The sequence below is a fragment of the Diabrotica virgifera genome, chromosome 7 (genome assembly GCF_917563875.1).
Source record: "Diabrotica virgifera virgifera chromosome 7, PGI_DIABVI_V3a".
NCBI lineage: Eukaryota > Metazoa > Arthropoda > Insecta > Coleoptera > Chrysomelidae > Diabrotica > Diabrotica virgifera.
This window is the reverse complement of record NC_065449.1, coordinates 4774740-4787851: the sequence shown is the minus strand read 5'-3', so window position 1 is coordinate 4787851 and position 13112 is coordinate 4774740. Positions and strand designations below refer to the sequence as shown.

The 13112-nt window shown below is 31.8% G+C and overlaps 1 protein-coding gene across 1 annotated transcript in view; it reads right to left on the bottom strand.

Annotated features, from left to right (window-relative positions):
- Positions 1 to 13112, bottom strand: part of LOC114338162 (potassium voltage-gated channel protein Shaw) — a 99970-nt gene that overhangs the window by 65057 nt on the left and 21801 nt on the right. Inside the window, exon 2 of the mRNA XM_050656015.1 lies at positions 6640 to 6757. Coding sequence (XP_050511972.1) covers positions 6640 to 6757 — 118 coding nt within the window. The remainder of the gene's footprint in view (positions 1 to 6639; positions 6758 to 13112) is intronic.

The window sequence follows — 13112 nt, the reverse complement described above, 5'->3', positions numbered from 1 at the left end:
TTGTTGTTGTTTCTTAATTAAATAAATGTTGAGTGGATTCTATTCTTTCTAAACCATCTTTTAATCAAAAATGACATAGACATTTGCAGGTAGAAAAGTGACAGATGCTAGCCGGGAAAGTACTTTTCCGGCTAGCTGGGAAAGTAAAGTAAGTAATAAGTCGCTTCCTGAATACTTCAAAGGTTAGAAATCCATAAATTACTAACCGATTGTGAGTAAAGGTACTTTACTCTTGAGCGAAATTCGAACTGTTGACGTACCTCGTATAATATTGATAACATTTGCAGATATTCTTATGAACAATAGTTTTTTTCGAAAAATTAATAACAAAGTAAGTTTCCATTTTTTCCTACCTTTTCAGACATACTGAATATAAAGAAAATTACTTTTTTTCATTGCAGTATTATTTCTTGTTTCTTAGAATCATCTAAGATTACAAATCGAATAGTCTATAGGCTACATTCAGATCCATCCGTATCGAGGTCTATTCAGAGATACGATGGGTTATCCATAACAATCAGCTTTACGTAACAAGAAAGATACATAATGGATGAATATGAGAGTATAGAAACAAGAAATCCACTTCGAATTCTTTTATGAAAATGGAACTCTTATTTTGCGGACGCATAAGTATCGTCAGTTTTTCTTTCGGTAAGTATCCGCTGGTTTTGACAATGGGATGGGATCCCCTAAATACTTTCGGAAAACAGTTTTGGTTACATCAGAGTTTTCTTGCGTAAAATTGGAAATAGAAATGTTGTTGATTTAAAATTTTCAATATTAAAAATGCTTGTGTACAAAGAAATAATAATAATTAATCTGAAAACAAAACAAGTCTATACTTTGTTGGTATAGAAATGGTGTTATCTTAGAATGATCTTGAAAAATCCTTAAGAAATTGAATTCACGTATTTCGTATTTCATCCTGTATAATGTTTCTAATGTTTGGAATAAACATCATAGTTATTCAGAGATAATCATATGTTCTCTCTGATGATGAACTAATTAGGTTTGAAATCGGTTCGGGTGCTTATGATGCACTCTGAACGAATTTAAAAATAAGACGGCTCCTGTTTCATTTTACAACGAAATGATTATGTATTTAATTATCATAGCTTTTTTATAAACAACTCAAAATCTTCGGAATTAACTTATTTAATAGAATAAACATCCGTTGTTTGTTCCTTCTTCTTTTTCAGCTAGTTTGCATCCACTCCTGGACAAAGACCACCTTATGAGTGCTATATGGTGCCAGTTTCACACCACTTTTGTTTTGATGTAGTCTAGTCATCGTTTTTTTTTTGTCTTCCTCTACTAAGACTATGCTCGCATGGTCTCCAATGTATGTACAATGTTTCTCGTCCACCTTTCGTTGTTTTATCGTTCCAGGTGTTCTGTCCAGTCAGTTCCATTTCATTTGCGCAATTCTTCAAATTATATCTTCCACCTTCGTCCTGCTTCACACGTCTTCAATGTTCTCTTACAGATATGTAACTCCTAACATAGGCCCACGGCCATCTGAGTTGTTCTCAATACTATTGACTTTACGGTCTCCATTTTCTAAGTCATAACTTGTAGAATCCAACTGTTGAATACCCTTTTCTTCTCTTGTTGGTTGTTGGTTTCTTTTATTGTTTGTTGACTCGACCTTAAATGTGCGTGAGAATCGCCGGTTATTTGGCACACTCTGAGCCTATAATTTTTGCTGTGAGAAATATTATACATACATTACCACTAGGCCTTCTGAACAGGCCGGCAGGCTGGCTTTTTGATATTTATTAAGGCTTGTTTGTTTATGTATAAATCTGCTATAATTTCCCTTTCATATCATATCAGGGAATCTGCCCATCTGCCTATTAAAACAGCCAACCAAATTTACAGTCAAAGCGTACATACAGGGTGATTGATTAGTGGGGTAAAGCTCAATAGCTCCGCTATAGTAATAGATAGCAACAAAAGTTAATAACAAAAATTTTAGCCACCTTTGACCTTCACATTACAAAATTGGTTAGAATGTTACAGGGTGTTCGATAACACAGTGGCAGACCAAACTTTTGTTTTTTTTTTTTAATGGAATACCCTATGTTTTATTTTAAATTCGAAATCCTGTTAACTTCTCGATCAAAAAAATATAAAGGATTGTTATGTTATGCAGGGTATTTACAAAGTTATAACCAATTTTATTTTACTATTTATTAACTGTATTTTATATCACTATTGAAAAGTACCACTACCGTACTTTAATTTTTAGATAACATTCCCTATGTCTAAATTTATTAGTTTTCGAGATATTTTCATTTTTCAATGGACCAGTAGCGCACGGTGGTCCTTTTTCATAATCTATGCTTGCAAAAGGTATAAAATTCATCTTTAAATAATTGGTTCAAATGACACTCATTGAATACCTAGATAACCAGGTAAACAAAATAAATCGTTCTTAGAACTCAACTTCCACCTCGAAGTGAACAATTAAAACCGAAAGTTGTACTTCTTTACCGAACTTACGCTCAGTAGTTTCAGGCAATTTACCAGCGCCTGCGCCCTTTCAAAGTGAATTTAAGTGTACCTAAAACTGTTATTTTAATATTTTTTTGAAATGGAAATCGAGCGAACAGGTATATTTACAATAATTATAAAACAATAGTTGTACCTTTGTTGATAAAAAAATATTTGATTGTAAAGATGATGATAGATTAGCACTAAAATAAGAATTTGTAAATATTTTAATAGAGTAGAACTTTTGGGATCGTTCGGGATTGTTGCTAATCTATTTTTTTATTGTTACTTTATTTATTTATCTCTCAGAAAAAGTTACTCTTGTGTGCTCGAACGTGCTCTTTCTATATTTTTTTAATTTTTGTAGGTTCTTGTATTTTACATTATACAACAATGTTTTACCTGTATACGAATTTTCAGTCCCTTATATTTAGTCTAAGAGCTGGGAGCGGATTTTGTGCGTGATAAGTAATATCGAAAAACTATACGGGGATATATTGAATTAATTGTGTACATGACTTTCCCCAACGGCCGGAAACCAGAGTGGGGGACGAGAGTAATTATAAGGGGTCAAAGTCGCGGTTTTTATTATTTTTTTTTGTGACGCTAATGATGGAGATAGTGCACCAAAATTTGGGAATAAGTAGATCATGACATTACTAAGTAAATTCTCTAGAGGCGGATCGCTACGTGGCGGGCAAATGTTGCGATGCGTCACAAAAAAAGGAATACAAACTGTGACTTTGATCCCTTAAAACTACCCTCATCCCCAACTCTGGTTTCCATCCCTGGAGATTTTGCTTAGTTACGTCATGATCTACTTACTCCCAAATTTTGGTTCACTATCTCGATCACGAACGTCACAAAAATCCCTTATAATTTTTATATTCACCCCTGCCCCCATCCCTTTGTCGGCACGCAACGTTCCGCCCCTGGAGATTGTACTTACTTACGTCATGACCTACTTTTCTTTCTCGATCATGAGCGTCACAAAAAAAATAACAAAAACCGTGACTTTGACTCCTTATAACTACCCTCGTCCCCCACTCTGGTTTCCGGCTCTGGGGATTTTACTTAGTTACGTCATGGTCTACTTATTACCAAATTTTGGTACACTATTTCAGTCACGAACGTCGCAAAAAAAACCTTTATATTTCTGATATTCACCCCTACCCCCATCCCTTTGTCGGCCACGCAGCGTTCCACCCCTGGAGATTTTACTTAGTTACGTCATGACCTACTTATTTCCAAATTTTGGTGGATCTCGATCATGAGCGTCACAAAAAAAATAATAAAAACCGCGACTTTGACCCCTTATAACTACCCTCGTCACCCACTCTGGTTTCCGGCCGTTGGGGAAAGTCATGTACACAACTAATTCAACATATTCCCGTATAGTTTTTCCATAGTCATTATCACGCACAAAATCCGCTTCTATCTCTCCGACTAATTGTGGTGTAATACTTTTGCAACCATAGATCGTCAGAAAGGACCACTGTGTAGCGTGGCCACCCAAATCACCAGAATTTAATAAACTGGACTGATTTTTTTGGGGTTACGTTAATAATGAAGTTTATAAAATACCTCCAACAACAAGGGATGAGATAAAAAAAGAATACAAAGTGGAGATCGATGAGTTAATTTACAAATGCTTCGTAGACTAAGTAGCTACTTCAATGATCGTTTTTAGGCATGCATAAATGTGTTAGGAGGTAATTTTGAACACATTATGTACTTAAATACATATTAAGCAAGCTGAAAATGCGAGCATTATCATAACGAGAACTTTGTTTTTTTACGTATTTTAATTCATAATATGGAAAACTGCTATTATGAAAAGTAGTTTAGAATTAATAATTATGTTTTAATGTGCAATTATATCATTCTAATTTAAATGTTATGAACTATAAAGGTAGTTTACTCTTGATCGAAATTAATATTTTTTATATACCTCGTATAAAATTAATAAAATTTTATATATGATGGTTGCATCATAAATCTTAGAACATGAAGAGCTTTTTATGAAGAATAACTTTTGTTCGTCAAATTAAAATTAAAAGAGTTATAAATGAAAATGTTGTTGGTATCCATAATTTGAGAAAAATCTTCAAATATTTTTTCCCATTAGAAGGATGTAGTTGCACATATCAGACCATACTTTTTTATACCAAACAATATTATTTCATATACTGTCGGTTCGCTAAACTCAGACACAACTGGCTAGTGATTTTAGTCAATTATTTTGCCAATTGGACAAAAAAATTATTACTAATTAGTTAATAATTACTAAATAATTAGTAATTTGCCAATTTTGGCAAAATTCGCAAAAAACAAAAAAATACCTACTAAAATCACTAGCCAGTTTTGTCGAGTTTAGCAAACCCACTATATTTTAATTTCATAGCAAATGGAACAGTCCATGTATCATAAAGGGGAGGCCGTATACTCGTATAAACCTTTTTAAAGCTGTTAATAAATTATTGTTTCAAAATATACTCAAATTGTATTTTTGAACATCTTATTTATTGCATATAATAATTAAATTCACTATCAAATGTCATTGATGTTTTATTAATACTTAATTTAAAATTTAGTTTGACATTCACGAAGTGTCAAACTCAAATGTAAATAACCTATGCTTTGCTTAACAAATCGAGATTAAAAAACTAGCCTACTTAATAGCAACGATTTCAGCTGGACGTGTAGTGTGTCGGCAGAAAATAAAACGATTGTGACGTCACATTTTAGACTTTGAGGTCAATTATCTCGAAGGCGGTTAGACATATTGATGAATTCAGAAGAAAAAACTACATAAGAATCCATTGAAAAATTTGATCTGAGTATTGCAGGAGCGGCAACGCAATAACACACACACTTTTGCGAATTTATAAACGAAATGTTTTCGTTGAAAATATTTTATTAAAAGTAGCTTCTAATTTTTTTAAACATGTTTTTTTCCAAAATGTATTATGTACTGATAAATTATTTTTCGTTCTTTATTTTGTTACATTGTTACATTTACATACAAAAGTAGTGTTTATTTGTCTTCATAAAATGTTGTATTTTGTTTTTGTGTATTTTTTTTGTAAAATTTATTACTAATTTTCTTTTTTATTTGTTACATTTACATAAAAAAGTAGTTTTTAAATGTTTCAAAAATGTTGCATGTTGTGGTTGTGTTTTTTTTTTGTAAAATGTATTACTAATAAATTATTTTTATTTCTTTATTTGCTACATTGTAACATTGATTACCGGATTGATAATCAGTAATCGTCAATTGTCAATTCAGTCATGGCTTACTTAAAATTTAGATAAATTTAGGCACCTAAAATAATTTGCTCTGAAAAATGAAAATATCTCGAAAACTAATAAATTTGGACGGGAATGTTACACAAAAATTAAAGTACGGTAATAGTACTTTTCTTTCGTGTATAAAATACAGGTTGTTCCATTTAAAATTACTGAGAAAATAATGTACTTGCGTTTTGACTCACCCTGTATTTGATATAAAGAAAATTAGCAATGCCAATAATTCTTAAAAATTTTAACAATAAATAAAAAAATATGGCATTAATAAACCATTGCTGTTGTGCTTATTTTTATTTATACAGGGAGTTGAACTTGTTACGATTTTCATACATAATTGGTTATAACTTTGTAAATACCCTGTATAACATAACAAACCTTTATATTTTTGTAATAGCGAAGTTAACAGCAATTCGAATATGAAATAAAATATAGGGTGTTTCATTTAAAAGAACATAAGTTTGGTCTGCCACTGTGTTATCGAACAACCTGTAACATTTTAACTGATTTTATAATGTGAAGCTCAAAGTTGGGTACAATTTTTTTTATTAACTTTTATTGCTATCTATTACTATAGCGGATCTATTGAGCTTTACCCCACTAATTAATCACCCTGTATAGTGAAAAAAATAATATTCACAGTAATTTTTTTTATCCTGCTTCAGCAGATAATATCTGAGCTAAATATTTCCCTGGCTAAACAATATAAAGAAAGAAATTGTAAGTACTTTAATTTTCTTCCATACATACAGTGCAGTGTCTTAGTTGTTTTAATGGGGTATATCCCCGTAATTTTTTGTGTATCACCATTGTTTTTTATGTACAAAGCTTAGGTACCTGTGTATACGTCATCCAACAGCAGGGCTCTACTTGATTCGCGTCTAAACCCCAAAATTCTAATTCCTCTTCAAAAAGTGGTCCACAGACATCGGAAGGATAGTGCAGTTTGCCCGTCCTAAAACAAATGTATTTATTTTTAAATTAATTAATTAATAACTAACATAATATCATTAACTACTAGGTTGTTCAATAAATTTTGCGGTTCGATAAGAAAAACACAATTTTTCTACAACAACTATTCAAAATACACTTTTCTGCACGGTTTTATGTTAGCAAACTTGATATTTTCTCACAGTATAAGATATTTGACATTAGTGTGCAGAAAAGTGACGTTTCTGTGCCGGAAAGTGACGTTTCTGTGCCGCAATAGTTATTTATGAAACAGTTCGTGAAGTATGCTTTTTTGCGAACGCACGCGATTTTTGCACGAGTAGAGCACGAGCGACAACGGATCGAGTGCTATACATCGCGTAAGTTCGCAAAAAGTACTTCACCACGCACAGTTTCATACAATATTTTATCTACGATAAACAAATAAAAAGACTGTAACTCTTCGTCACTGCAATTCATTTCTATTCTACAATTTTTAGAGCTTTGACATTTAAAAATCCTTACTACTTTCAAACCACAAAACTGTCAAAAAATTTGTTATTGCTCATTGCTTTAAGGCATTGCTCATATTGTCATCACCATGAAAACGCGAAGTTAAGGATTTTTGATTATATGAAAGTGTGCCAAAAAACCCATTGAAAGTGTGCAAAAAAGTAAACTCCATTTAAAATACATTGTTACTTCACTCACACATTAAATCCTTCACGCTCTGCTATCTGTAATGACAGTTTTCACAAACTAAAAACTTATACATAATATGACATAAAGTAGATAAAGTTCTTTTATCTACTCTATGTCATATTATGTATAAGTTTTTAGTTTGTGAAAACTGTCATTATAGATAGCAGTGCGTGAAGGATTTGAAGTGTGCATGAAGTAACAATGTATTCTAAGTGGGATTTACTTTTGCGTACTGTTTTTAACTTTCGCGTTGTCATGGTGACAATCCTTAACTTTTGCGTTGTCATGGTGATGACAATATAAGCAATGAATTACAACAAAAGTTTTGATTTAGAATTTTTAAATGTCAAAGTTCTAAAAATTGTAGAATAGAAATGAATTCCAGTGACGAAGAGTTACAGCTTTTTTTATTTGTTTATCGTAGTAAAATATTGTATAAAACTGTGCGTGAAGTACTTTTTGCGAACTTACGCGATGTATAGCACTCGCTCCGTTGTCGCTCGTGCTCTAAAAATCGCGTGCGTTCGCAAAAAAGCATACTTCACGAACTGTTTCATAAATAACTATTCTGCACAGTTGACTACCTCATTCTGAGTAACGTTATATTCTGTTTACATCCGTGGTTAATATAATAAAACAATTATTATATTTAACTATATTATTATATTTCACTATAGAATAGAAATTAAATTATGGATGTTACAATTGTTTTAATTTACAATTTTATTCTTATTAAACATTAAGGATTTAGCAACCTCTGCAAGAGACGTCGAATGAAGTAGGTTTTGTGTAAATCCGTGACTGCATAATTATAACGTCAATCACTAGTCAACAAAAAAACAAAAAAAAATGCGACTGATAATTAAAATGTCTGTACCGAGGAGTTTAAAGCGTCCTGAATGCGAATTCAAACACTAAAATTTTCCACCACGTATAGATTTTAAATTATCTTCTTTTTAAGCTGCCGTGCATTTATGCGTAGGGTCCACGCATACATTGTCTTGTCAGGTGAAATGTTAGATGTTGAGTTATAGAATGTATCAAATATTGCTGTTTATTATAAAAATTCTTTTATACTATATACACATAAGTTCAGAACTAGAAACAAAAACCATAGTAAGTCTTTTTTACACAATTTTATGCCTATCCCAATTTTCCCATAACACTATGTGGATTAATACAAACACACATTTTATCCTGCATAGTAAAAAACTAGGATGGCTCCTGATTGCGGTTCCTAAATATTGTAAGTTTTACTGGCTAGTAAATTCCATTTAAAAAAATCCATTATTGTAATGTAGAACCTAGAGTTCAGCATGTTCTTTGGGCAAGTGAAGATCTTGAACTAAACCATGTAATTCAGCTTGTTGGATGCAATAAGGTGTTTTTCGCCTCTTTCGGGAAAATAAGAATCATTCTTTTCTGATACATCATCGGGTTTACTTTTATCGCCATACATTTCCAAATCTTCTTCCCAATTTGCCGGGGGTTCTGGAATTGGTAAATCTTCTCCATGGAAAACCGGTTTTATTGCTGAGATAATATCTGGATATTCAATTTTATGCTTGCCTTTCCTTGAAAAACCAGACACGTTTGTCATGCAGAAGTAACAGTCGTTAAAACAGTTTAGAACTAATAAGTTTAAATGGGTAGGTTTACTGATTAAGGATTACCTTTGGTTTATTCTTTATTTAAATGTTAATGTGTTATTCGTAGACATTAGATATCCCAGTGTTGTCAAAGTATGCACAATTTTTAGGAAAAACGTTAGTTTGATAACATCACTCACCGATATATTACAAATGACTGTTTTAAAAAATTTTAGTAAAATATTCATAATTCAAAAATCGTAACTCATTTTTTTTAAATCATAACTCAAAAATCTTACGTGTTAGGAACTTTTTATCATCATATTCATATTCAGAGAGCGAAAATTAACAAAAAACACAATTTTGCATTCCAGTCGCAAATTGGTTGTAAACTAGTGTAATGTGTAATAATCTTTTAAAAGAATTTAAATTTAAAAAAATTAAGGCAGTGCATTAATTTTTTAACAGATTTCTGTGCAATTAGTTTAGGTATAAGAAATTTAAATTGATTAGTATTAATTAAATACAGTTTAAAATTTATCACATAGGTACCTATTATAATTAATCTTCGTTTGGAAATTGTGATTTTTATTTTTAGGAAAAACTGTGCTTGTAGAAAAAGTATAGTATATAACACGTGGAGAAAGGTAATTTCTCACTCGTTTGAATTGCGGCACTTGCTTGCACTCGTACCGCAATTTTTTAAACTCGTGAGAAATTAGTACCTTTCTGCACTTGTTGCACAATATACTATTTATGATTTGAAATATACTTTATTATGAATATAAAACACTTGTTGTTCCAACTAGATTCCAATTTATAAATTCTATCCCTGAAGGGAGAATCTGGAAGGGCTACAAAATACGCTTTGTACTCATCATTTGATGAAAAACGCTTTCCAAGCAAAATATTGAGACAAATGGAAGTCCCTACGAGCCAAATCTAAATAATGCTGTGGATGCTCCTACAATTCAAACTTTAATTAATGGATTTCAGCCTTTAATAAAATGCTCATATTACACGGTGCATTGTCCCGACGAAAAAGGATTTTTTTCTTTTGCAAACCGGATCTTTTTCACAATTTTTTTCCTTCAGCTGGTCCAAAAGGTTACAATAATATCCAGAATTTATTGTTTAATTAGTTTTGCAAGTAACCCACAAGAAATTTCCCCGCATCCCAGAAACTGTTGCTAAAATCTTCTTGGCCGATTTCGGGGCACTAACTCATTTCGGAGCCGAAAAACCAGATTCTACCACTATTTAGCCTCTTGTTTTGATTTAGGATCATGGTTATAGGCCAAGTCTTATCCATTGTGATGAATCGATGCACAAAATCTACTTTTTTTTCGAAAACGCTTTAAATGTTGCTGAGATCTGAGATAGTCACATTCGAATGTGTTTTTGTTCCACTGTTAGCGAATGAGGCACTTTGAAACCGAATGCTTCAGACAAAATATTGCTTACACTGCCCAATGGCCTAGGGATTCAACTAAATCGCAATGTCAGTAGACGATTGTCCAATAAAATACTCTGTATTTTTTTCTACGATTTCTGGCATTTTTGCTGTTTTTGGACATTATTGACGTAGATCGTATTCAAGCCTTGTACTACTATGTTTCAATTCAGCAACTCATCTGGCTACTGTAATAATTGAAAGCAAAGGGTCCTTATACACTTTCAACATTCGTTCCTAAATTTCCTTTGCTTTTAAACCTTCCAAAAACAAAAATTCAATCACTGCACAATACTTATTTCTTATTTCCATTGTAAAACTTATTTTCATTGTATGTACTATGACACATCCATACTACATGGCTTCTAAATTAAGAATGGATAATTGACAGATTTAAATGAAACTTCACACACGTTCATATGAAGAGTGTATCAATATAACAAAAAAAATAAGGCTAGTAGCAATTACCTCTCTTATCAAACCGCAAAATTTATTGAACAACTGTATAAATTGTATTTTTTACTGAAATAAGCGATTAGTGATTTTCTAATTTGCGCAGAGCCGTATATTTTGTTTAACATTGTTACAAGTAGTAAAATCTCTATCACTTAATGAAGGAAGCAGAAACACCTGCTGATAAATCCTCTGGTAGCAGATCACCATTTTTTTCTTGCAAAATGCTTGTTTATGCAAATTGTATACAGGGTGTAACAAAAATACAGGTCATAAATTTAATCACATATTCTGGGACCAAAAATAGTTCGATTGAACCTAACTTACCTTAGTACAAATGTGCACATAAAAAAAGTTACTGCCCTTTGAAGTTACAAAATGAAAATCGATTTTTTCCAATATATCGAAAACTATTAGATATCTTTTATTGAAAATAGACATCTGGCATTCTTATGGTAGTAGTATCTTAAGAAAAAATGATAATGAAATTTGGACACCCCATAAAAACTTTATGGGGGTTTTGTTCGTTTAGACCCCCCAAACTTTTGTGTACGTTCCAATTTAATTATTATTGTAGTACCATTAGTTAAAAACAATATTTTAAAAACTTTTTTGCCTTTTAGTACTTTTTCGAAAATTCAGTTTTTATCGAGATATTTTGAATATTTGTCAAATACACCATATATTTGTATATAAGTACGATTATGGAGACTTTGTAATAATATGAAAATTGATTTATGATTTAATTTTTAGGTATATTTTGAACCATATTAAAAAAGAAGTAATATCTCGATAAAAAGTGCATTCTCTAAAAAATACAAAGAGGCAAAAAAGTTTTAAAAACACTGTGTTTAACTAATGGTACCGCAGTAAAAGTTTAATTGGAACATACACAAACATTTGGGGGGTTTAAAGGAATAAAACCGCCATAAAATTTTTATGTAAACATATTAAAAAAGAAGCCGCAACTCGATAAAAACTGCCTTATCGAAAAAATACTAAGAGGCAAAAAAGTTTTAGAAATATTGAGTTTAACTAATGGTACCACAATAATAATTTAATTGGAACGTACACAAAAGTTTGGGGGGGCTTAAAGAAACAAAACCCCCATAAAATTTTTATGGGGTGCACAAATTTCACTATAATTCTTTTTTAAGATGTTCCTGCCATAAGAATGCCACATGTCCATTTTCAATAAAAAATCTCTAATAGTTTTCGATATATTCGAAAAAATCGATTTTCATTTTGTAACTTCAAAGGGCTGTAACTTTTTTTATGTGCATATTTGTACTAAGGTAAATTAAGTTCATTCGAACTCTTTTTGTTCTCAGAATATGTGATTTAATTTATGACCTGTATTTTCGTTACACCCTGTATATTTGGATCTAATATTCATATGATTCTCGGTCCACACTGTATAATGCCAAATTTTTATTTTTGTAATCGTTTTATTTTGAAATATTTGAATAATAATATATACTCGTGTGGTGTGCATTATGCTTTACCGGCCTTTTGACAAAATCTATTTTTTGATTTTCCCCAGTCGCTGATAAGCGGTAGCCGATAAGGGGTTCTTTGTTCTATTGATTTCATTGTACTGTCGTCATTCAGACAGAAATATTCAAATTTATTAATGCTTTGAGTCATTAACACAAAAGGAATTTATATGTGTAAAGTATTAGTTTATGTTAGACCTAAAATAAAATACAACTTGTAACGATATGCCTTCCGTCCATCTTTCAGCAGCTCAACAGCAGAGGACCGAGCCCACTCTCACTAGACTTCCTCCACTACTGAAGAATGTCAGGTGAGGGAGGGAAATGGTATTTAAGAAGAAAGCCGAGAATCATGAAGTGAGTTCCACTTAGTGTACTGAACAAAAGGAATTGACTCGGAACTCTGCCGGGGTAAAGGTACTCTGGATTGAAGAGATGCTTTGCCGTAGCTGTAACCGCCGTGAGCGGTAGCTGCTATTTTCTATCCGGAGTTGTTTAATGGGTAGCTGTGTGTCGATGTTTTGATTGTGAGATTATGTGTACTTACACAGGATTGAAGTGTAAGGGGGCTACGAGTCTGTGTGTAGTTGTTTATGTTGATGCCGTATAACGTGATCGCTTTCTGTATATTAATAATATTGTTATTATGTTTTTGATGATAGTAAATATAATTTACTTTTCAAAGTA